Source organism: Dermacentor silvarum, chromosome 3 (genome assembly GCF_013339745.2).
Source record: "Dermacentor silvarum isolate Dsil-2018 chromosome 3, BIME_Dsil_1.4, whole genome shotgun sequence".
Classification (NCBI taxonomy): Eukaryota; Metazoa; Arthropoda; class Arachnida; order Ixodida; family Ixodidae; genus Dermacentor; species Dermacentor silvarum.
The window spans coordinates 147,119,002-147,145,834 of NC_051156.1; the positions used below are offsets into that span (position 1 = coordinate 147,119,002).

Sequence of the window (26,833 nt, forward strand, 5' to 3'; positions counted from 1 at the left end):
GGTGCCCAAATCGACAGGTGAACCGGTAAACATGCTGGCGCTTTCTTAGACGTAAAAAAAGCGAGCTGTATTACGGATAACGTTTTGTGAAATAATTTTGTTTTTTCAGGCACCTTGCTGGCTTTGCCCGATTCCTATATCTTCATAGGCAAAACGGATTCTTACTTAAAAAATTCGTCACATTACTGAATACCCTGCAAACGTTGTAATGTCTGTATTAAGGCAGTTCCTTATAGAAACTGCCGATGTGCCGCCCAAACTCCTGAAATGTGTTAGAATTGGGGATGTCAAAGTGGAAAGAAGTGCATGTTTGTGTATTATGAGATGATGATGATAAGTGGTTCGTGAGGGAAAGGGAAAGGTTGGCGCTATCTTCTGCAGCCCTTGAGGGAGCACGGCTCAGCGCCAAAAAGCCGGTCAAGTGGTAGAGTTAGAGAGGATGGGAGAGCTTCGAAAAGGGAGTGTATGTATATATGCTTATGTATACACCTATATAAACCAGAGCACGAGGGAGATTGATAGCCGTTACCATAGCACAATTGGTACTGCAACGCACGTATAATGCGGAGGTTGTGGATCCGGCTCCCACAGCGGCAATTTATATTTTCATCCACTTTCCTTTTCCTTTTCTTTATTATTTTCTACATTTAAATTTGAACCACAGCTAATTTCCTCGAAGGTTTCTTTGGTTTCATTGTCTGATGGCTTTATATGGTCATGATTAACAAAAATCAAGCCTCTCTGTTTCCCTTCTATCGTTAATTCATAGCGAGAGTCTCGAGTCTGGCAGCCTTGATGCCATTAAGTAGCATTATCATCATCATCATCATCATCCTTTATTTATGTCCACTGCAGCACGAAGGCCTCTCCCTGCGCTCTCCAATTACCCCTGTCTTGCGCTAGCGTATTCCAACTTGCGCCTGAGAATTTCCTAACTTCATCATCCCACCTGGTTTTCTGCCGTCCTCGACTGCGCTTCCCTTCTCTTGGTATCCATTCTGTAACCTTAATGGTCCACCGGTTATCCATCCTACGCATTACATGGCCTGCCCAGCTCCATTTATTCCGCTTAATGTCCACTAGAATATCGGCTCACCACGTTTGTTCTCTGATCCACACCGCACTGATCCACACCGATCATGAGAAGGAAATTTACAGAAGAATAAAATTGGGTTGCAGTGCATACGGCAGGCATTACCAAATCCTGACTGGGAGCTTACCACTGTCGTTGAAAAGAAAAGTTTACAATCATTGCATTGTACCCGTGCTAACATATGAGGCAGAAACTTGGAGGTTAACAAAGAATCTCGAGAACAAGTTAAGGACCGCACAAAGAGCTATGGAATGAAAAAAGTTAGGCCTAATGTTAAGAGACAGGAAGAGCGCGGTGTGGATCAGAGAACGAACGGGGTGAGCCGATATTCTAGTTGACATTAAGCGGAAAAAATGGAGCTGGGCAGGCCATGTAATGCGTAGGATGGATAACCGGTGGACCATTAGAGTTACAGAATGGATACCGAGAGAAGGGCAGCGCAGTCGAGGACGGCAGAAAATTTGGGGGGTGATGAAGTTAGGAAATTTGCAGGCGCAAGTTGGAATCACCTATAGGGCAAGACAGGGGTAATTGGAGATCGCAGGGAAGGCCTTCGTCCGGCAGTAGGCATAAATATAGGCTGATGATGATCATAAAATTATGAATACCTGACGTCAAAGAGGTGCGGCATTATGCTAAAATATTTCTCTCATTTACCCCTAAATCGCCACTGATTTTCTTTCTTATACATTGCAGATGTTTCAGCTGGCAGGCTGGGTTGCATCAATCAGTTGCGGCCTCTTCTGTGTGTTCGTGAAGTTTCCCTGGTACTTAAGCCAGAATCCCACGTCGGATGACGCAGAGCTGGTTGTGGCATTCTTCGACAGAATAATCTGGTCGTTCTGCCTCTCTTGGATCACGCTGGCATGTGCTACGAGCCGAGGCGGTGAGGATGCCCTCGTGCTATTATTGGGTACTTATTAGAGGAAACTAGTGATGGTGGAAAATAGCTATGGGTAGCTAGTGCAGCTTGCCGAAGGTCTTCGTTCTTTCTGAAACTTGCGAGGACCGTCATATTTTTTTGTTCGTGGTTCATACACATGACCTAAACTTTCACAAACCCTGTTTCTCTTTAGGCGCTCTGAGCAAGTTCTTGTCCTGGAATGCGTTCGTTCCATTGAGCAAGCTTTCGTATGGCGTGTACTTGATCCACTGGCCATTCCTCGAACTGTTGATGCATTCATCCAGAGAAAGAGTCTACTGGTCAGTATTTAATCAGGTAAGTTCCAGGCTAGAAATTTGTACATTGATTTACCACAATGCTGCAAAACGCAGCCCTGTTGCCAGCATTCATTCCAGAAAACATCATCTAATCCTTTTTTTTTTGGCATCACTTGCGAGCTTTTTTGTTTGAAATCATACAGTGCTGAGCCGTATCCAGTGTTGAACTGTAGCCAGGAACGCCGTTGAAAGATTAACATAGATTCACTTTGCAGGCCCAGGGCTAGCGCATCAATTTCGCGCTTGACAACTTTAGTGGTTGGCTGTTGTTATTGAATGTACTACAAGTACCAGGCAACTAGATGATTACTTAAATCCTCAGCATCTCGTTATAGTCAGCATCACTTTTCACCGTGGCGGCGTCGCTATCTATAACCTCAACTACCCTTCAAACCAAATAGCCATTTAAATTTAGCAATTCATTACCACTCTCCAGGTATAGCTTCTCTATCAGTGCACGTTTGCAGCGAGGCCATTCAATCATGGGATTTTACGTGCCAAAACCACGGTATGATTGTGAGGCGCGCCGTAGTGAGGGACTCCGGAATATTTTGGACCACCTGGTGTTCTTCAACATGCACCTAAATCCCAGTACACGGGTGTTTTCGCATTTCGCCCCATCTTAATGCGGTCGCCGTAGCCGGGATTCGGTCACGCAACCTTGTGATCAGTAGCCTAACACTATGCCACTAAGCAACCACGGCGGGTGTTGCAGCGAGGCAGAAAGCTGACGTCTTCAGTTTCATTTTGTCTCCGTCTTTTACTTAAAATTGAACGACCGCAGCGAGACAGAGTGCGCACTTGTAAGTAAAAGATGGAGACAAAATGAAACGGAAGACGTCAGCTTTGCCATTTGTAGCTCTGCCTCTGTGAGATTGGGCTGACTGAACCCAAATAAAAAGATGAATGGCAAGAATCAATGCAAAAAAAAAAAAGACATTAACAACGTGAACATCACCTAGTCGTACTGTCCAAGGCCGTCGCAAAAGCAGTCGTTTGTTCGCATGTCGTCGCTCATCGGTGTTCAGGGCCCGAGAAAGCAACTCGGCACACGTTGGTCACCGCGGCGGGTTTGCTAAAATAGCAGTAGAACCTAAATGCATCTCAGGTGAAGTAGTGTCCTTCCAACAACTTTCTGTTATAGAAGGCATATAGACCTTAAACGGACAGCCATGCTTTCATATACAGGGTGATCACTTTTAAGTTTTACGGAATTTTGAAAAATAGCCTGTTGCAGATGCCCTAATTGTAGTCCTTGAGTTTCATTACTCAGAGAGGCGGACATTACTTGAACGAGAAATTGAAACACACATTCAACAAATTAACAAAATCCCTAAGTATCTTCGGAATTAATTACCTTACTGCACATATTGCAATTAACGAATTGTAGCTGGTGACTTCGCAAGGCATATTCACTTGTAATAAATTTATTTATTAATTAATTTATTCAAAATACCTTACAGGCCGAAAGAATGGGCACTGAGTAAGGGGAGCTTCGAAATTTAAATAGTATAAAGAGCATACAATTATACAAAACATAATAGCACTTTGTTAATAATAATACAATGAAGAATGCAGTTTACACAAAGACTAAAATTCTCACATAAAAAAAGTGCATACAAAGAGCAAAGCAGGCAAGAAGTTATTTAAAATAAGAAATGCATGGTTATGTCGTGACGAAATTTCCGGAATGACACCAGTTGGAAGATATGCGCGATCAAACTCATCATCTCAATGCACTGTTGTTCGACTTACTTTTTTTTAAGAATGCGCTGTTTACAGCACTGAACCACAAAAGTAACTGGAACGGCCATGTATTTCGTCCCACACTTTGCTAAATAATATATCGAAACTGGTGTCATCCCAGAAATTCATTCCAAGTGGATACGCCTGACATGTTCACCGTCTACAATTCGTTAATTGCAATGTGTGCCATAAAGTACTTAATTATGAAGTTAATTAGTGAATTCTTGTTAAATAGTTGAATGTGTTTCGAGTTCTCCTGAAAATATTGTCCGCCTCTCTGAGTGAGCCAGCTCAAGGACTACAATTATGTTATCTGCAACAGGTTATCTTTAAAATTCCGTAATACTTAAAAATGATCACCCTGTATAATCTATTCGTCTTATAATGGAAAGTAAACGTTTTCTGATCACTAAACTTATTGACAAGTTCCTAGGGCTTGTTTTGTCCATAAATATCTGGACGAGTTGTCTGCAAAAAGTCGCTAGGCGAGAAAGTTGACAAACAATGGAAATTAGGCCAAGAGCCCATAGCCTGTTTCTAGACTTTCTGTATACAGAATATAGTAAAACATTCACACTTTTGTGTGAACTTATGTCAAGGACACAAGCTGGTTGGAAGTGATTACAGAAAATGAATGACGAAGGTGCTATTATGCTTGATACCTTGGTGCAAGCACAAAAAAAAAAATGTTGACAGGTTTACCTTTTTGTTGTCATTGTAGCATTGTAAGTTTTCAATGTAGCATTGATAAAGTGCAAGAATTATAGTACTCTATCGAAATCATTCCAGAGACATTCCTGAAATAAAATAAAGCGTGCTGAAAATGTTTAAAATGGACGTAGCCTTACTCAGCGACGACGCCACATAAGAAAATTTTCAGTTCGAACCGAGTAGCACGCTCACACACAGACTCGTACACAGAGCGTACTGGTTTCTCGCAACCTAAGAGCCGCAACGTTTGGCTCGTCTTGGCGAATTACCAAATTTGATTTTACAGCGGAGCTGTTAAGCTTTTCGCAAATCCGTTGCATGCCGACAGAAAACTCGGCCCAGCTGTGCGTTGCCGAACCACGCCACTTCGTCGCATCACACACGTGCGTAGGGCGGAGTCTCGCCGCGGAATTGCGCGCGCTTCGCCTTCCCTCTCCCCAGTCGAGGAGAAGCAAGTGTTCGCTTAGCCATGACGTCACTGATATGCTATAAAGCTCTGAGCAGCCGGCGCGCCGACAGACGTGTCGCCTCTCTCGTCAAGTGAACACGCGCGCACCATGGGGTGACCGAAGGCAAGACTCCCGAGGAAGAAGCCGCCTACAAGGAAGCTCGGCGCGCGGCTCACCGGGACTACTATCGACAAAGTAGAGCCGACCCTGCCGAACAAGCCGATCCTTGTGTAACCTCGCAAAACTTGGCAAGACCTAGCAACTCTTATCGAAAGCCGGAACTAGCTCCGCTGTGACCCAGCCCGGCGCCACTATTGCAAACTGCCCACATTTTTTAAATCTTTTTGCGTCATTTCGCATCCCTGCACTCATACCGATGAGAATATGTGGAAGTGAGTGACATTGCGGAAGCCGTTTAACTTTACGGATATGACGTCATTCTATACTAGCTGTGCACGGAAGAAATTGAAAAGAGGAGGCAGGCCGTTCATTTTCTGTTTTCTACTAAAACCAATAGACCTCTCCAATAGATTTCCAGTGGTATACCTATTCAGCCTGAGTTGTCGTTACCTATCAATTGTCCCTCACACAACTTGCGCATAGAGACTGTCTGAACAGTTTGAGCAATCTCTTTTGAGTAAGTTAACGGACACTTGTCATTTTAGTGTCTGTAATGTGCGGAACAAAACCGCACAATATTCTTTGCAGGTCACGCTCTGCTTTGCCGTGCTCGTCTGGTGCTTCCTGCTGTCATACCTTACCTTCATCGCTTGCGAGGCACCGACCGGAGCACTCGACAAGTTGCTTTTCAGCAGGTTGATTGGAAATGGGGGCGCCCGACCGCAGGAACGCGAAGAAAAACTTACAGGCAGCGACGCGAAGATAAATATCAGCGGTGGAGAGGGCAATGAAGTTTCGCTGCGCGAAGCAAGGAGCTGTGGTCGGCCATGTAATGCCAAATAAACGGGTGCTTGTAAGACCACTCAGACGGAGTAGCATCGTTCTTGGTCAGTAAGTCTCAGCATCGTACTGGAATACCAACTACAATAAATTCAAACAAGACAACGTGTCGCCTGTGGTGGTTTCACTATTCCAACTCACCCCAATCAATGTCGCGTCATTACAAATGGTTCCGATGAAGATAGCACAACTGAATTTATGGTTAGTAAGTAGCCGAGCAAGTCGCGAAACCTGTTCCTCTAGGAAGTGTTTCGTTGGCTGCAGGAAAAGCCTTCTCTTGTCCACCCTAATGCTGATCAATAGCCAAAAGCTTACTACTACTACTACTACTACTACTACTACAACAACAACAACAACAACAACAACAACAACAACAACAACAACAACAACAACAACAACAACAACAACAACAACTACTACTACTACTACTACTACTACTACTACTACTACTACTACTACTACTACTACTACTACTACTACTACTACTACTACTACTACTACTACTACTACTACTACTACTACTACTACTACTACTACTACTACTACTACTACTACTACTACTACTACTACTACTACTACTACTACTACTACTACTACTACTACTACTACTACTACTACTACTACTACTACTACTACTACTACTACTACTACTACTACTACTACTACTACTACTACTACTACTACTACTACTACTACTACTACTACTACTACTACTACTACTACTACTACTACTACTACTACTACTACTACTACTACTACTACTACTACTACTACTACTACTACTACTACTACTACTACTACTACTACTACTACTACTACTACTACTACTACTACTACTACTACTACTACTACTACTACTACTACTACTACTACTACTACTACTACTACTACTACTACTACTACTACTACTACTACTACTACTACTACTACTACTACTACTACTACTACTACTACTACTACTACTACTACTACTACTACTACTACTACTACTACTACTACTACTACTACTACTACTACTATACTACTACTACTACTACTACTACTGATACCACTACTACTACTACTAACTACATAGCACTTCTTCTTGTTCAACTAGGTGGAAGTTAGGATTAGCTCGCCATTAAGATTGCATATTCCATGGCGCACCGATTAGGGGTGCTTGTGGAGCATTTTTCGCATGGTTCCAAGCATGCTTCAAGCATGCTCAATGCCAACTTATATTCCATCCTTTCGCGTAAAATAGCAGCTTAGAAGGATATGCACACAAGCAAGTCTGCGGATGCCATTTTTGCGAAGGACGAAGCACTACCCTGGCGGGAGACCTCCGCCTTGTTCTGGTTGGGCCGATATTACATGTATGAATCAAAGACTGTCCAATCAATTAATTGTTTGTGCTATCTACATGCAAATTATTGTCTGTATGGCGGCGTTGCATTAATTTTTCTGTTCTCTGCACGTTTTCATTCTAACAAGTGGAGAACTCTATACTTTCGGTATCATAAGCCTCAATAAATACTTTAATAAAGAACTAGGAAAAGCGCGCAATAAACCGCCCCGCAACCTGCAGGGAAGCTTCCAACTAAACACTTGCCGACAAGACCAGTTGTCAAGGTCATTGAGTCCTCCAACGGGTTCCGAACTGTCTCACCACATCTCGCTGCGCAGGAATCTCCGCTCGCCGATCGCGTAGCCTTGGCTCTGCTGCACGGAACTACTGAAACAGAGTATAGTGCGCCAGTGCGCCGCAGAGAACTTAGCAGCAAGTATTCGTGGGGCCTACCTAGCCTTTCCCCCCCTTGGAACGACATGAACGCTGCCGTTTAAAGTTGACAGGTGGATGGCTCACTGGCACGCGCGGGAGCCAATCGCGTGCTGCTCATCCCTGCCATACGCCAACTTCAGGAACTGCTGTAGCTACACTGTACTTGCATGGTATAATTTTTAGGGGCGAAGCTCCTTAGGGTGTGGGTCTGTCCCTCCTCTGTAGTAGTAGTAGTCGTCGTAGTAGGTAGCCACGTCTACTTTTATGAGAAAAAAAAATTCTGAGAGTTGTGGCCGTAGCGGAATCGAACCACGAACCCCTCGCTTCTGAACGCGTGGCGCTAACCACTACGCCAGGAAGCGCACATGGACAGACGCACCACGATGGCATTAAATACCCAACATTAACGAAAGACTGCGCGTTTCTAACGCATTTGTGCTAGCGCGTTACGGCCCGTGCAAGAAGCTGGTGTAAGACGCTGTGGCGTCTCCGCCTTACCCCCGTATTCATAAACGCTGATGGCGTCGGCAAACGCGGTGCACGTTCCGGCATGTGTAAACGGCTGCGTAAGACGCTGTGGCCTCTTCCCCTTAGAGTACTGCACGTTTCTAACGCGTTTGTGCTAGCGTCCCCTTAAGCGGGAGATGGTGCAATTAGAATGAAGGGCGCTGTTATAAAATAGGAATGACGTCACATATGGCGCGTGTCATTGGTGGAAGTCAATCGTTCGATTTACTGCGGCGAGACTGGGCGAATTACACTGAAGATTCACGGTTTACCGATGATTCCCTCCGGAGCTTCGCCCACTCATCATCATTCACCCCGTGGATATGCGGTGTTTTTTTTAACTGCGCTAACACACACTGACAAGGACGAGGCCGACAAGACGTGTGCAGACTCGTGATTCCATATGATCTTATGCCTGATCGGAGGTGTTCGAATGTGCAGCTGTTCGCCAGCGTCATGTGCCCTTAGGATATTGAGCGCAGGTTGAGAAATGCGTCATTTCAGGTAATTGCGGCAGGCGGCCTGGGAGTCCGTGAGCTTGTTGCCTTGAGCGATGGCAAGTGCGATGGCAACTTCTTCAGCCTCCGTGATGTTCTGGCAGTGGAGGGAGGCACTGGCTAGCTCCCTGTGGTGGTGGTCGAGGACGACCGCTACTGCTCGAGTGCGGGTGGTGTCATACAGTGCTGCGTCGGTGTAGCAAGTGGTGTTGTTCTCACCATACCTGAGGGTTAAGGCCTCAACTCGTGCTTCCCGTCGACCCTGGTGTAGTAGGGGGTCCATGTTGCGGGGGATAGGCGCAACGGTGAGTGTTGAGCGGACATGATCTGGGACTAGGTGGAGTCGGGCTGCCTCCCGAAGGGTACCAGTGTGTCCGAGGAGCTGCAGGAGGGCGCGGCCTGTGGGTGTGAGCGTTAAACGTTGGAGCTGAGTGGCCATTTGTGCTTCACATAGCTCCGTGAAGGTGTTATGTACCCCCATGGCAAGGAGGTTGCTTGTTGGGGCACCAGGGGGGAGCTTTAAGGCCCCCCGATAGGCCCGACGCATCATGGCGTCAATTTGGTCGCGTTCTTGCTGATTTAGGTGATGGTAGGGGAGGCCGTAGACGATTCGACTCACTATCAGACTTCGAACGAGCTTGAGAGTATCTTCTTCCCGCATTCCATGGCGGCGGGTGGTGACACGGGCAATCATGCGGGCCACTTGTAGCGTTGTGTTCCGCAAGAGTGTGAGGGTATGTGTGGCGCGACGGTTGGATTGCAGCCACGCACCTAGCACTCTGATGATGGAGCGTTCGGGGACGACTTTGCCAGCGAGGAGGACCCGGATGGGGTTTTCCTGGGCAGTCTGGCGGAGCTGGGTTGTGGAGTGGTGAACTCGGAGCAGCTCGGATTTTTCGGTGGAGCAGGCCAGCCCGCGGGCATGCGCATATTGCTCGACACAAGTGGCGGCTTGCTGGAGGTTGTATTCTTTTTGCCCGAGGGAGCCCTGGGTAGCCCAGACCGTAATATCGTCCGCATACATGGCATGGCGAACGCCCTCGATGTGTTGGAGTTGATGTGCCAGGCCCCCCATGGCCACGTTGAAAAGGAGGGGGGAGATGACCAAACCCTGTGGCGCACCCTTATTAGGGACTACGAGGGTGTCTGATCGGAGCGTCCCCATCCCGACAGTGGCAGTGCGATCGGTCAGGAATGCTTTGACGTAGTTGAAGACACGGTGGCCGCAGTTCAGGGCTGCAAGGCCTTCGAGAATGGCTGGGTGGCTAACGTTGTCAAATGCTCCCTTGATATCAAGCGCCATGATGACGTTTTCCCCATAGCGGGGTACGGGTTCAATGACTTCCTCTTTTAGTTGGAGGAGGACGTCTTGAGTGGACAGATGCGCACGGAACCCGAACATCGTGTGTGGGAGCAGGTTGCCATCTTCGAGGTAGGTCTGAAGGCGGAAGGTGATCACGCGTTCGAAAAGCTTGCCCAGACATGAAGTAAGGGAGATTGGACGCAGGTTCTCTATTTGCAACTTCTTGCCTGGTTTCGGGATAAGGATCACTTCGGCATGCTTCCACTCCGGGGGGATGGTGCCGTTCTGCCAGTGGGTGTTCAAGAACGCCGTGAGATCTTGCAGGGCAGTGTCATTGAGGTTATGGATAAGCGAATATGTAATGCGGTCAGCCCCGGCAGCAGTGTTGCGTGTGCTTGCGCGGACGGCCGCATACACTTCCTCGATCGTTATGGGGCGGTTCAGGAGGGCGTTTGGGGAGCCTTGATAGACAGTGTTGGCAGGGGGTGGATTGTGATCGCCAAAGCATTTTCTCCGGAGCTGGTCGAGAAGGTCGTCATCAGTACCGTCAAATGTGTGAATGAGGCGATGGACGGCCTTGTTCATTTCAGTTTTGCTGCGCGTGGGGTCGATGAGAGCCCGCAAAATACGCCATGTGCGCGCCGTCACCAAAGAGCCCTTAAGGGTGTCCGTGAATTGCGCCCAGTTGAGTTGGGCTAGGCTGGCGGCGTATTCCTCTGCTTGGGTGGTGAGCAAGGCAATTTTGACCTTAAGTTTTCGATTATGTTTTTGAGTCTTCCAGCGGCGGAGAAGACTACGACGTGCGTCCCATAGGTGGAGCAGGTGGCCGTCTACCTCGGGGGTCTGGGTGGTGCGGGTGATGTGTTTTGTATGGCGATCTTGGGTGCGGCGAAGCTGTTCGCACCAGTCCGTAAGGCTGGTGTTAGCGTCGAGGGTTTGCTCGCTATCGCATCGGAATGCATCCCAATCCGTGATTTTGGCTTTCCCGATGGGACGCCGCAGAGCATCCTCAGTGAGTTGAGTGCGAATGATATAGTGGTCACTACCCAGGGTTTCCATGAGATTTTCCCAAGTGTACGTGGAGCTGCCTCCGATGATGGTAAGGTCAGGGCAGGTATCACGACAAACACTGTTTCCGATGCGGGTGGGTGTGGTAGGATCGGTCAGGAGCTCGAGCCGGTAAGTGTCGACGGCAGCGGCAATTTGCTTGCCTTTGTGGTCAGAATTCCTGTAGCCCCAGCTTGTCTCTTGGGCATTGAAATCCCCGAGTAGGATCAGATCCTTACCCTTGGCCAGTGTACAAGCACCTCGGATGAGGGTATAAAAGTCTGTGTGGCGTTGTCGGGGGGGACTATAAGCATTGAGGATGAAAAGGCTGTGCTTGCTGGTCTTTTTCCGGCGCCGGAGCACGATCTCTACAATGACATGCTCAATATGAGTGTCTGGGATGACGTCATGGGCAATGACAGTGAGCGCCTTACTGACGAGAATGGCCGCTTTGCCCTCGGTCGGGCTGTCATAGGCCTCGTAACCTGACAGGGTTGGCGAGACACCTGGCTCCTGTAGGGCGATGACGTCTGGCGGTTCAAGCTGGGTGTTTATGTATTGTTGAAGGAGGCTCCGCTTACGACGGTAGCCTCGGCAGTTCCATTGCCAGATTTCTAAACGTTTTTGCTGAGATGCGGTGGTGCTGCCCATGTTAGTTCCGAGAGGTGGGGGGTAGGGTGAGTTGGGGGGCCTTGAGGATAACTCCGGGGCCGGTAGCTGTCTGCGCGGGTGTGACCGGGTTGAGCTGAATCGGGGGGTTGAAGGTTGGAGTGGGCGTTCGTTTCTTGCGGAGGGAGCCGCCTATTTCCGCAAAGCGGGCTTCAAGGTGCGTTTCGACATCCGCGATGCGTGTGCCCAGTTGGGAGAGTTGGGCAGAGAAGCTCTGCGTAAGTTGGTGGTGTTGGTTCTGTTGTTGTTGCGTGAGTTGTTTCGTGAGTTCTCGCAACATTTCGTGTAGTACGGTATATGTAATGGGGGGGTTCCTGGGGGGATGCAGGAGGATCCGCGCAGGGAGGGGCCTCGTGTGTGGGGTGGAGTGGGGGGGTGGCGGCTTGGGTGATAAGGGCGCGTAGCTCAGCCATTTCACGGGCGTGTTCGGCTTTAAGTTGTGAGAGTTCTTTCTTAAGCTGCTGGTTCTCTTGGGCGAGTGCTTCATATTGAAGTGTGGGTGGGGGGTTTGTGCGCGGAGCGACGGGGGTCTTTGCCACAGTCGACCAGCTTACCTTGGCGGCCCTGTCGGGCGGCGGGGCGGCAGGCCGGCCGGCTGGTGCAGCGGAGCCATTCTTTTGCAGGCCGGTGCGTTGGTCCTGGATGGCGTGGCGTTCCGGCTGGGCGCGGGAGCTGCGTTGCTCGGGCTGGGAGGGTTGAAGCTGGTCCAGGCCGGCTGGTGGGAGCGGCGGAAAGGACTGTGATCGGGAGCGGGACCGGGAAGGGGTCTTACTGAACCACCGGCGGCGCGCGCTCGGCGGCTGGTGTTGAGGGGTTCTGCTACGGCGAAGAGTTTTGAGACGTTGAGGACACTCCTTGGCCCCTGAGAGGTGTCCCTCCCCACAGAACTTGCACTGAGGAGTGCAGGGGTGGTTCTCAGTGGGGTTCAAAATGCCACACTGGCGGCACACGGCAGCGTCCGGAGTGGGGCAAACGTCCGAGCGATGACCAGGCTGGTAGCACACCTGGCACACTTGTCGGGTGGGACGGTACGGGTGGCACGCTACCTCCCCGCCGTAGTAGAGAACGTAGCGGGGAACAAGGGAGCCTTCGAAAGTTATAACGGCCGTCTTCGATGTCCCAAGCATGCGGGCGCTATGGATAGTAACGCTCTGCGTCCGCACTCGCAGGTTAGCTTTTAGTTCATCTGGAGAAGTTCCAGGGTCCAAACCATGTATAACGCCCCGTAGAGTGTTGAAGTCATGATTGCTCCCGCCGAAGGCGAGCGTGGACACTCGACGAAGGAGCTCAGCTGTTTCGATGTGTGGAGTGCTTGCGATAATAATGTTCGACCCTGTACGGATCCGCACAATAAAGTCGTTGCCGGTGCACTTGGGGTGGTAGTTGCAGGCTGCCACCACAGCCCGAGACACCTGGTGAGTTGTGAGTGTCTTGATATTTAGGCCCTTTTTGGGGCGCAGAATAATCTTGAAGTCGTTCCGAGGTAGCGGCGGTAGCCGGCGACGCGGCCGGCGCGTCTCTCCGAGCGAGCTCTTGGCGTTCGCTGCGGACGCGTCGGGCGTCGCTGCCGTTTGCGTGGTAGGAGGCGAGTTGTTTACCTGGGCGTTGCTGGCAGAGCCTGGCGGGGACAGAATTCCGGCCGGCCCGGTAGCCTGGCCTTCCAGTTCTCGTGCTCGGTCCTGGCGCTTTTGTTTTTGCTTCTGGCGTCGGGAGAGCGCCAGTTCCCAGTTTGTGTCGGACTGTGTCCCTTGTTGTTTGGCAGCCTGCGGGAGCAGCGGGGAGGACGCTTGGTCGTCGTCACTGGCCGAGGTAAGTTCCTCCATCTCCTGTAGGTCCACGAGCTGGGGCGTCGGGGGATCTAGAAGGGGCTGCATGGCCGGAGATTTTCCGGCTTGCAGACCCGACGTCGTAGGTGGTGTATCCATGGGGTTAAGGAGGCTAGCAGGTCATCGCTCGCCGAGTGCGAGCTAGGCCTACTTGCGAGTCTTAGCGGGTCAGCGCCTGCTTCGTTCTTCTCGAATCGATAGGAGGAGGTGAGATGGTCCTACCGGTTGAGAGTGGGGTCCTCAGGGTCCCGCTGATAAGGGCTCGAATCTCCGGCACAGTGCCTGGGGCGATAGCGAGGTGGACCGGTCAGAACGGGCAAATGTAGTGGAGCCGAGGTGACGTGCGACCGCTCAGCCCGGCGGCCATGTTGATCTCTTGCGCGCGTCGGAAGAAAGCGCGTTTGCTCTACCTATATGGAGATTATAATGGAGGAAAGAGACGCCTACTTCTGCAGCCCTTAAGTACAGTGTACCTTAAGGGAGCACGGCGCAGAACGCGCGTTTGTTCTCCGCCGTGGGTTCACCCCCGTGAAAGCGCGCGTCCCTCGCGCCCTTTCACTCGCACATACAGCGTTCGGCGGCGCGCGGCGACGATTTCATCTCCATTGACGTCATACGGAACCTCACGGCGACGGCGACGGCGACGGCGACGACGACGGCGACGCCGACGGCAGAAATCTGCTTTGGAGTGTCCATATAATGGCTATCGCAATAAAAGACAGCCTTGGAAGCGCAGATGTATCTACAAAAATTGTGTCGCAGTTTCACCCGAAAGGCGAAGCACCAATTGCGATAGCAAATTAGTAGAGAGCTATACGGAGTAAGGATAGTAGTTTTATCAGCTGTACAAACTTGGACATGCAGCAGCACCAGCAATGCGCAGAACTGTTGTCGACGTCGTCGGCGTTTTGCCCACGTTCGCACCGAACGCGCGCGGCGTTTTTATATAAACACGCATTTGGTGCCGCAGCTAAACGTCGCCTCCTCTCCCTCCCTCCCTCCCTCCCGTCCCCCCAGAGCCTTTCGCGCGACGGAAAAAGTTGTGTTTGCTCTCTATATATGGAAAGGAGGAAAGAGACACCTAATTCTGCAGCCCTTCAGGGAGCACGGCGCAGAACGCGCGTTTGCTCTCCGATGTGCGTTCGCTCCCCGTGAAAGCGCGCGTCTCCCGCGCCCTTTTACTCGCACATACAGCGTCCGGAGCGCGGCGACGATTTCATCGCCGTTGACGTCATACGGAACCTCACGGCGACGGCGACGACGACGGCGACGGCAGAAATCTGCTTTGGAGTGTGCATATAATTGCTATCGCAATAATAGCTATGCGAGTCCTCTGCGCGAGCATTGTGATCTGGTATAGTGGTTAGCGTGTTTGGTTTTCACGCGATGCACCCGGGTTCGATTCCCAGTGTTTCTGTGCTTATGTGCTGTGTGTTATCAATTTCCTGTAATGTGCTTCTATGGTGTGTGTATGAATTAGATGAATTTTATTGATAGGAAAGACAGAGAAGTCGACCTGAGCTAGTGTGCTCTAGTCTGCTACTTTGTACTAGGGAAGAGGACAGGGGAGTGAGAGTACTCTGGTGGATTACGATGATGATAAGAGGAGTGGTGAGTGCTTATGTACATTAGACAGTGTCATTACTACAGCCGCTCGTCTAACTTCGTGTCCTGTAGAAACATAAACAGTTCTTTAGTTGCCCGCATTGAAGTTACACTGTCAGGCCATGGGCCTAGAAAAGTGTCCTCCGATAGTAGTTGCCTGCCGACGCTGGCTAGGAAACTTTCCAACGTCCTTCTCTACAGCGTATATGCTGGGCAATCGCACAATATGGGTTCTAGCGTTTCATGCATCTGGCAGTGCTCACAATCAGGGCTGTTCGATTGGCCGATGAGGTGTGCGTAGCGACGGGTGAAAGCAACGCCCAGCCGAATTTTGTATTAATGACGCTTTGCTCCGCGTAACCTTCGGGGGCAAACAGAATTTACCGCCAGTGCCGATCATATTGTTACGTGTTACCACACGCGTGTAGCAATATTTAGGCGTCTGTGGATGTTGTCAGCCCGGGCTCTGTATGCATTCGTAAGGTCCTGCATGAGTGCCTTGATCTCTGAGTTGGTGTCAGGTCGCGAGTATGCAATCCGTACTTCATCAGAGGAAGAGAATGCCGATCTTGCCTCACTGTCCGCGAGTTCATTGCCAATCACACCACAATGACTAGGCACCCATTCAAAAGGGATCACGTGGCCACCTAGCTCGACACTGTGATGAAGCTCAGCGACTTCTAGCATGAGCAGATAATATGGTCCTTTCTTTAAAAAACTGTCAGCCCTTCCACTGGGGTGGACATTGAAGACCAGCGAAGTTGTACTATGGGGGGAATTGTGTATTTACAATTATGACTATTAAGATGTGATGGTGTAATTGGTTATTTGAACTACTAAAGAATGAGAAATATATATGATAAGGTGGTTTTAATTTATTTAGTGACCACAGGGACCGTGGCCTTTTGGTCGCTACAGTACACCACCATAGGGTGCACGGCAAAGGCTGGCACGTTCTTCCTAAACATGTCACCAACGCCGCGTGCGTTCGGTGCGAACGCGGGCAAAACGCCGCCGCCGTCGACAACAGTTGTGCGCGTTGTTTGTGTGACCGCACACAACTACTGCCAAAGCGCTGGCTACGTGACGGAACGGCGAAACGCTGGGGAGAGGCGGGCGAGATCCCAGAGAGAGTCTGCGGCACAGGCGGCAGAGGCCGGCCGGGCTGCGCGCATGCGCCGCAGTGGGAGAACGGGCACGCACACGCACAGTCTGAGGTGCCTCGATGCCCTCTTCGCCCACCACTCCCCTTCCTACTGGGAAGTCGCGTTTGCTCTCCGCCGTACGTTCGCTCCGCGTGACAGCGGGCGTCCCTCGCTCTCACGCGCTTTCACTCGCAGATAAGTCGCGTTTGCTCTCTGCCATGCGTTCGCTCCCCGTGAAAGCGCGCGTCTCTCGCCCTCGCGTGCTTTCACTCGCACGTACAACATACGGCCAATCAGAGTTTTTTTCCATTGCCGGACGCGACCATCGAAGAGTGAGCCCTTAACAGCTTCGCTGTAAAAAGCACTTTAGAGCCTGTAGCACTGATTTCGCATCGCAGAACACCGTCCATTTATGGGGTGTCTGCGTTATCATAAAACGTACAGCCTCCCGTATTGCCGCAAGTTCCGCAGCCGTAGACGTCAATTTGTGGTCCAATAGAAATCACCGACAAATTCTAAGTTGTGGGATGACAAACGCCGCCGTTGTGGTAGATGGTGTGACCAAACCATCGGTATGTACTTGTACAGTCCCACTATACAATGTAAATATATGGGACAGGGTGAGCTGCTTCAAGCCAATGGTAGAAACTTGGGATTACTCGTAATTCCAGGTATTTGAAGCCTCACTAGTGGTCTCAGTAATGTCCAGGGAGGTGTCTCGGGGATGGTGGTGGCCTGGAACCTTGCAGGTATAATGCTTGCGTGACATGCAATTGCTTAAAAAAGCACAGTCAAGGTTGGTTCTTGGAAGTGCTGACAGAGGATGGTGCGAGTGTCTAGTCAGCAGGCGGAAGACAGGTTCGCACAGGCTCAGAAGACCTGTATACGTCAATTGGGCGAGCTCGTGCTTCCGCTATTGTGCCCTTAGTTGACGTGCAGCGTGGCAAACCAAGGCATATCCGCAGTGCTTGCGCCTGAAGGCTCTCCAGCGTGCGCATACATAATGACCCCATGTTAGATAGCACAGGAATGCTGTAGCGCATGTAGTCCACAAGAAGTGCCTAGCTGCACTTAGAGCAAACTTCGTTCAGAAGGGCCCCATCTCAGTTCAGATATAATCCGAAGAATGTGTATGAAGTTTCTCAGTTTAGCCCTAAGCGCAGTAACATGTTTTGACCAAGAAAGATTGCGGTTGTTCCCAGCGCACGCAATGCTACTCTGGGCGGCCCCTGTCTATAAATAAATGATCCTTTCATCAAAAATGCCCTTTGGGCCGCTTAATCACGAGCCGCATAATATTTTAGCCGCTTAGTAAGCCGAACAGATTTGATCTGAAATACCGCAACGAATTGGGCGTTATGCGGCCATTTTCAAAGCGCCCCTACTTACTCCGCAACGAATGGGGCCGTTCAAATGCGGGCCGGGTACGCAAGAGCCGCATGAAATAGGCCGTATATCTTTTATAAAAGCGTTGCAATTTATATAAGCGTTGAAATTTTGATCTACTTTCCGCGTTATGTGCGTTGCTTTAAGCCGGTATTGACTACGAGTGGAGATATTCCTAGAGTAATTACTAAGGGGAACTCTGGCGCTTCGATCCTTCGGCTACCATGGGAACAAGGAGGATTAAAAAAATTTTAATCCTCCTTGCATGGGAATGATGGGAAATAGATGGACTTGTCTGATCTTCGTGCTTGAGGCTACAGTCCCGCTTGTGGCTTTGTTTATCATACGCGTTATCTGCCTCTATTGGCCTAAATCTTTAAGCAGTGTATATGTCTATGGCGTAAACTGGTGTCATGCTGCAGTGAGTGAGTGAGTAAAAATTCATTGAAAATAAATAAATAAAAGAAGGCATGCTGGTTGGGGTCCCTAGTCCAGGGCTCCACTGGCACTAGCGGCTCGCTGGGCTTGGTCCAGAAGAGCCAAGTGGCTCTCCCGACCCTCGTCCGTAAGTCATGCCTCCCAGTGCCTATTCCTCTTGAGGGAATGTTTGAGTACTATTGGGCTGTCTATATGCGGAGGCCCCTTGGGACACTCCCATGTGATGTGTTTTAGTGTTGGAGATTCATATAAAGTGAATACGCCTTGCAAACTCATAGGCTTCAATTCGTAAATTGCAACATGTGTCGTGGCGTAATTAATTAGCTCGTTAATTATTTAAATCATTCTTAATTATTTGAGTATGTGTTCATCTTTCTCGTGGTCGTAATGTCCGCCTCTTCGAATAATGCCCCTCAAGGATAAGAATTATGCTATCTGCCACACGCGATTTTAAATATATATATGCTTGGCTCTGGTTTTGCAAACACCAGGGACCAGTGGAGCTGGGGAAAGCCTAGTAAAGTAGTGGCAAACGACACACTTAGTCGAACTTTTGCTGGTCTTCCCCCATCTCCGCTGGTCTCGGGTGTTTGCGATAGCAGAGCCACGCATAATTTTCTTTGACATGCCAGTGCAGATTGAGAATGGTAAGATTAGCAATCTCTCGCTTCAGTCTTTCGGAAGCGACGAGTGTCCAGTTCTCCGGTCAAAACGTGGCATGCCGCTGCCAGAGGCATCGACTGCAGTCACGGACACCGGGCGCGTTCGGCGCGAATGCGGCAAACGCGGTCGGTGTCGCCAGCAGCTCTACGCGTCCCACTACCACCTGCCTCACTCCTCCTCTGCACCTCGCATAGGCTATGCTGTGCGATGCTATGCTTCTCATCTTTGTAAATACGCTTGGCCCATTGAAATATCCAGGTACTATATATATATATATTAACAGGACTTTACGGTGTTTTTAAAGCAAGGTGTATGAATTTGCCCATGTGTATCTGTACTATGGCGAAGGCTGGTCCGCCAGCCGAAAACGTTACATAGATACGTCTTAGTTGAAAAAAGTGCACCGTCTCTATCCTGCAGCTATATATATATATATATATATATATATATATATATAAAAGAGGGAAGGGAAACCGAGGAGCTCGAATTTGTTAATCATGACCATACAAAAGCCAACAGACAATGATGCCACTGATTCCAAGTGGATGAAAAGATAACGTGTCGCCGGTGGTACACGAAGCCACAACCTCCGCATTACGCGTCCGTTGCACTAGCAATTGTTGGTTCGCCTCCCACCGGCGAAACGTAATGTTTTCATCCACCTTCATTCCCCTTTTCTTTATTATTTTCTACACTTCAATTTCAATCACAGCCAATTTCCGAAATTTATTCTTGGCATCATTGCCTGTTGGCTTTTAAATGGTCATGCTTAACAAAATAGGGCCCCTCGATCTGCCTTCTTCTCTCATTCATACATAGCGAGGGTCTCCACTCTAGTAGTTTTGATGTCATTTGGTAGCATACGAGGGTGTATAGCCACGTGCCTGCTCTCTAAGTTTACGTGTCACGTGACTTCATTGGGGCAAAAAATAAAGAGGATGTTCCACATGCGGCCACCATGGCTCTGAGTGGCACTGGTTAACACTCCTAGATCTAGATCTAGTAAAAACATAAATACCCAAGTTAGTGGACGGACTGATAGTCGCCGCCGTAGCATGAATCCAGATAAGAACGAACAGGTGGTCCTGGTCACCATTATCGATTTTGATGAAATTTACTTTAGGCGCAGGGTTTTGGCCGAGGAAAAATGATTGTGAACTTAGTCTTGGGAAAAAAAATTGTTCACCCCCCCCCCCCCCCCTAAAAAAAAGCAAAAATTTCGGCCGCCCGACAACGCATTTCCGCCAGTTTTGCGATTCCTGAACTTTAGGCGCGCATAGAGAAGCCATGGTACACTTCTCGATCACAATATTTTTCGCCACAAAGAACAAGTGAAATCCTAAATTATTAGTATTTTATTACACTTGGCTACGGAAGGAATTTTGAAAAAAAAATCACAAGCATGGTAAACGAACCAAAATACCTGTATTTGATGAATTCATTGCTCTAGACTAATTACAGTGAGCATAATAAAACTCCGTGCACATGAACCTTTAGGTTTTCACATTCTTTCGAAATAATTTTCGTTACTTTGTCAAGCACCGTTATATTTAAAAGTTGCACTGAAACATCAGTGGTTTGCCAAGAACATTGAACTTGAAAATAGTTTTCTGAAAAAGGCAGTTTTTAATAAAAAAAATCACTCTGGTTGAAGTCAAGGACGTTGTCTACCACTGCGCATAAAAAAGCATTGCATTATTTCAATACCGAACGAGTTATAATGCGCCAAATGTGACCACACTCAGCCTAGCCACCGCGCCAGTGATATTGTGCTGAAAGTCGGACGCGGGTCGTTCAAAAATAATTGTACCCAACGTACTAATAAAGAATTCCCCGAAGAAATAAAAATAAGAAAAGAGAAAAGAAATGCGCCACCAGGTGGCATGGTGCCGCAAGGTTTGTCTTCCGATCCGGTGCTTAGCAATCTTTAGCAGGCGATCCGTGGCGGCGGGCGCTTGCGGCGGCGGGGGCTCACGTTTCATCAGTGCCGCTTCGATTGTAAGCGGAGTCCGCCTGCGCGGGACACCGAAGTTCGGAGAGTGAATGAGATAAGGAACGTACAAAGTGAAAGGCGAAAGCTGTCAGTGCGTCAACAAGGTATATTACATTATGTCTGCCGGTAGTTTTTCTGGGGACACCTTCAGTGCACGACACATGTTTGTTCATCCGCTGTGATGACTGTAGCCGCAATGTATAGCCTGAAACGCGTGGTTTGTGGTGACTATCTGCAAAGACACAAGAAGAAACTTTTGTATGAGCGAAACTTTCGTAGCGTAAAGGACTTGGTACATTGTTCAAATAAGGCAACATCTGCCTGACACCAGTGTTACTGTTCCAATAACGCATTTTCTCTGCAGGAACTGTGTCAATCGCTTCAGAGCACTGACCGCGGATTCTTGAACTTTCCCGGCTCCTGAGCACACGCTGACACACATTAGGATGCATAGGCACTTACTGAAACATCTGGAAATAACGTTTCATCTGAGTCTGAGGAGGCATCTACGTCACAGGAATTGTTAGTTCCAAAACATGCGGCCGTTGAAGAGCTCAACAGGTATGTGCGGTGCCCAGAAGTTTCGCCACTAAAACCTCCACATTTGATTAAAAGAAAACATCGAAGGTCATATGCTAAGCGAAAGTAAGGATAAATTGAGCATGCTCTGAAAAAAAAATACTTAGCTCCAGTTTATCAGCAGCATATGACACAGAAAGCCAGCCTGTGTGTGACATCGACAGAAAGCTGCAATACCTGTTCAGTCTGGCTGAACTACTTAAAGCAAGCCTTCGAAGCTTCGGAGTCGTTCCGTGATCGTTGCGTATTTTAACTTTGCTGCCAAAGTCGCTTGACATCAAAGAGATAGAGCACGTTATTCCAGCAGCGACATGCTACATGATCCGTAAATCCAAAAAGTAGAAAGAAAATCATGGTGTGTGGTCCAGCCCTGACCCTTACACAAGAAGAAGGGTAAACCAGAAAGATCTCGAAGCAGCACTATTACACTGAAGATGAGTTGAATTGTAGCCAAACAAACCCAAATAAGAAGAATGTGGTTCAGGTTATGCTGGGTAGCAAGAATGAATTTTTGCGAAACGTGTAATGACACGCTTTATAAGTGAAACTTACTGCATGTTTAAGGGAGGTCTCCTTGATACTGCAATCGGTCGGACAAAGATCTACTCTTCTCGACCGAAATGGGTCACGCCCACATACACAGGAAGTATGTGTCTGTGTGTATTCTGCCAACATGTATATGTGGTCTGGAAAATAGCTGTAGTCAGAAGAAAAGTACCGAAGACTTTCGCGACCTTTGCCTGTGCAGTCCCTTTTCCTTTAAGTGCGAACTTGGAGACTGTCCAGGGCGTCCGACGGTCAGAGCTCTCACATTGACTGACCTTGGAATTCCTGAAGGTGAAGAAATATATGTGACTTGGGCGAAAGGTGACTTAATAAAGAGTCTAGCCAGTCTAGCCCGAGTGCATTCTTACAGCAGCTTCAGACATGCCTAAAGAAATGGATGATCCACAACTACATCAGGCGCATTCAAGGCGAAGCAATCAGCAAAGAATAGAAGTCTATGCAGAAAGCACGTGTTCTGCATTTAGATTTGGCAGAGAACTGGACAGTCACGCTACCAGACGAAATTCAGTCTCATCACTGGAGTAAAAGTCGTCCCCATATTCACCTGTATGACCACGACCTAGAACGGGGCGCGCAGTTTTGCTGTCGCAAGCGATGACATGTGCCATGACTCGGCCCATGCGTGCTATGCCTTGGCTAAGGTGCACGAATGGCTTGAAGAGCCCATCACAGTGTATGCTCACATTAATCGTGTCCATGACGGTGCTGCTGCTCATCTCAAGAACAAATTTCAAATTTATGAATTGAAAAACAACCAGTATGCATAAGCCAAGTGGTCATTTTGCGCTACTGTCACGGAGCGGCATATTTTCGAATGGTTTGGACGCTGATTAACGCGACGCCGAATTACGAGCGTGAAACACGTGGGCTCCTGACTGTGCAGCGTATAATGCATTCGACATCGACACGCCGAATTACGAGCGTCAAACACGTGGGCTCCTGACTGTGCAGCGTATAATGCATTCGACATCGACACGCCGAATTACGGGCGTCAAACACGTGGGCTCCTGACTGTGCAGCGTATAATGCATTCGACATCGACACGCCGAATTACGAGCGTCAAACACGTGGGCTCCTGACTGTGCAGCGTATAATGCATTCGACATCGACACGCCGAATTACGAGCGTCAAACACGTGGGCTCCTGACTGTGCAGCGTATAATGCATTCGACATCGACACGCCGAATTACGAGTGTCAAAAACGTGGGCTCCTGACTGTGCAGCGTATAATGCATTCGACATCGACACGCCGAATTACGAGTGTCAAAAACGTGGGCTCCTGACTGTGCAGCGTATAATGCATTCGACATCGACACGCCGAATTACGGGCGTCAAACACGTGGGCTCCTGACTGTGCAGCGTATAATGCATTCGACATCGACACGCCGAATTACGAGTGTCAAAACGTGGGCTCCTGACTGTGCAGCGTATAATGCATTCGACATCGACACGCCGAATTACGGGCGTCAAACACGTGGGCTCCTGACTGTGCAGCATATAATGCATTCGACATCGACACGCCGAATTACGGGCGTCAAACACGTGGGCTCCTGACTGTGCAGCGTATAATGCATTCGACATCGACACGCCGAATTACGAGTTTCAAAAACGTGGGCTCCTGACTGTGCAGCGTATAATGCATTCGACATCGACACGCCGAATTACGAGCGTCAAACACGTGGGCTCCTGACTGTGCAGCGTATAATGCATTCGACATCGACACGCCGAATTACGAGTGTCAAAAACGTGGGCTCCTGACTGTGCAGCGTATAATGCATTCGACATCGACACGCCGAATTACGGGCGTCAAACACGTGGGCTCCTGACTGTGCAGCGTATAATGCATTCGACATCGACACGCCGAATTACGAGCGTCAAACACGTGGGCTCCTGACTGTGCAGCGTATAATGCATTCGACATCGACACGCCGAATTACGAGTGTCAAAAACGTGGGCTCCTGACTGTGCAGCGTATAATGCATTCGACATCGACACGCCGAATTACGGGCGTCAAACACGTGGGCTCCTGACTGTGCAGCGTATAATGCATTCGACATCGACACGCCGAATTACGAGCGTCAAACACGTGGGCTCCTGACTGTGCAGCGTATAATGCATTCGACATCGACACGCCGAATTACGAGCGTCCAACACGTGGGCTCCTGACTGTGCAGCGTATAATGCATTCGACATCGACACGCCGAATTACGAGTGTCAAAAACGTGGGCTCCTGACTGTGCAGCGTATAATGCATTCGACATCGACACGCCGAATTACGAGTGTCAAAAACGTGGGCTCCTGACTGTGCAGCGTATAATGCATTCGACATCGACACGCCGAATTACGGGCGTAAAACACGTGGGCTCCTGACTGTGCAGCGTATAATGCATTCGACATCGACACGCCGAATTACGAGTGTCAAAAACGTGGGCTCCTGACTGTGCAGCGTATAATGCATTCGACATCGACACGCCGAATTACGGGCGTCAAACACGTGGGCTCCTGACTGTGCAGCGTATAATGCATTCGACATCGACACGCCGAATTACGGGCGTCAAACACGTGGGCTCCTGACTGTGCAGCGTATAATGCATTCGACATCGACACGCCGAATTACGAGTTTCAAAAACGTGGGCTCCTGACTGTGCAGCGTATAATGCATTCGACATCGACACGCCGAATTACGGGCCTCAAACACGTGGGCTCCTGACTGTGCAGCGTATAATGCATTCGACATCGACACGCCGAATTACGAGTGTCAAAAACGTGGGCTCCTGACTGTGCAGCGTATAATGCATTCGACATCGACACGCCGAATTACGGGCGTCAAACACGTGGGCTCCTGACTGTGCAGCGTATAATGCATTCGACATCGACACGCCGAATTACGAGCGTCAAACACGTGGGCTCCTGACTGTGCAGCGTATAATGCATTCGACATCGACACGCCGAATTACGAGCGTCAAACACGTGGGCTCCTGACTGTGCAGCGTATAATGCATTCGACATCGACACGCCGAATTACGAGTGTCAAAAACGTGGGCTCCTGACTGTGCAGCGTATAATGCATTCGACATCGACACGCCGAATTACGAGTGTCAAAAACGTGGGCTCCTGACTGTGCAGCGTATAATGCATTCGACATCGACACGCCGAATTACGGGCGTCAAACACGTGGGCTCCTGACTGTGCAGCGTATAATGCATTCGACATCGACACGCCGAATTACGAGTGTCAAAAACGTGGGCTCCTGACTGTGCAGCGTATAATGCATTCGACATCGACACGCCGAATTACGGGCGTCAAACACGTGGGCTCCTGACTGTGCAGCATATAATGCATTCGACATCGACACGCCGAATTACGGGCGTCAAACACGTGGGCTCCTGACTGTGCAGCGTATAATGCATTCGACATCGACACGCCGAATTACGAGTTTCAAAAACGTGGGCTCCTGACTGTGCAGCGTATAATGCATTCGACATCGACACGCCGAATTACGGGCCTCAAACACGTGGGCTCCTGACTGTGCAGCGTATAATGCATTCGACATCGACACGCTGAATTACGAGTGTCAATAACGTGGGCTCCTGACTGTGCAGCGTATAATGCATTCGACATCGACACGCCGAATTACGGGCGTCAAACACGTGGGCTCCTGACTGTGCAACGTATAATGCATTCGACATCGACACGCCGAATTACGGGCGTCAAAAACGTGGGCTCCTGACTGTGCAGCGTATAATGCATTCGTCATCGACACGCCGAATTACGAGCGTCAACACGTGGGCTCCTGACTGTGCAGCGTATAATGCATTCGACATCGACACGCCGAATTACGAGTGTCAAAAACGTGGGCTCCTGACTGTGCAGCGTATAATGCATTCGACATCGACACGCCGAATTACGAGTGTCAAAAACGTGGGCTCCTGACTGTGCAGCGTATAATGCATTCGACATCGACACGCCGAATTACGGGCGTCAAACACGTGGGCTCCTGACTGTGCAGCGTATAATGCATTCGACATCGACACGCCGAATTACGAGTGTCAAAAACGTGGGCTCCTGACTGTGCAGCGTATAATGCATTCGACATCGACACGCCGAATTACGGGCGTCAAACACGTGGGCTCCTGACTGTGCAGCGTATAATGCATTCGACATCGACACGCCGAATTACGAGCGTCAAACACGTGGGCTCCTGACTGTGCAGCGTATAATGCATTCGACATCGACACGCCGAATTACGAGTGTCAAAAACGTGGGCTCCTGACTGTGCAGCGTATAATGCATTCGACATCGACACGCCGAATTACGGGCGTCAAAAGCGTCGTGGCCGCTCGGGCTGCCATCTCGATTCCAGACGCGACACGCCGATTACGGACCCCGAAGTGTGCGCGTACGGCCACGTGGTAGTGCCGGGCTCAACCTTGGCCCTTGACATTGGGAGAGAGGCTAATCTGCGGTTCTTCGTCCATAGTGAAAGGGCGCGGCCAAGATTGTTGGGAGCTAAGAGAGCTGAATTCGGAGAATGCTACATAGCGGCAGTTTCCCTACCTAGGGAACTAGGGAAAGGAGAGGCTATTTAAGCACATGTTTTGGGCCCTGCTGATTAGTCTAGAAGCTGAACCTATGCGCTGCTGAGAAGCCGTTGGGGGGCTAGTGC

At 49.4% G+C, this 26,833-nt stretch overlaps 1 protein-coding gene across 2 annotated transcripts in view; it reads left to right on the forward strand.

Moving 5' to 3' along the window:
• The window catches only part of LOC119444880 (nose resistant to fluoxetine protein 6), a 423,598-nt gene that overhangs the window by 117,887 nt on the left and 278,878 nt on the right, over window positions 1-26,833 (forward strand). The window contains exons 14-16 of one of the 2 annotated variants that reach the window (XM_049663711.1): window positions 1,790-1,979; window positions 2,170-2,312; window positions 5,929-6,238. The exons of the other annotated variant lie outside the window; for it this stretch is intronic. Coding sequence (XP_049519668.1) covers window positions 1,790-1,979; window positions 2,170-2,312; window positions 5,929-6,183 — 588 coding nt within the window. The 3' untranslated portion in view covers window positions 6,184-6,238. Of the gene's footprint in view, window positions 1-1,789; window positions 1,980-2,169; window positions 2,313-5,928; window positions 6,239-26,833 lie in introns of those variants that run through there. 2 annotated transcript variants of the gene reach the window in all.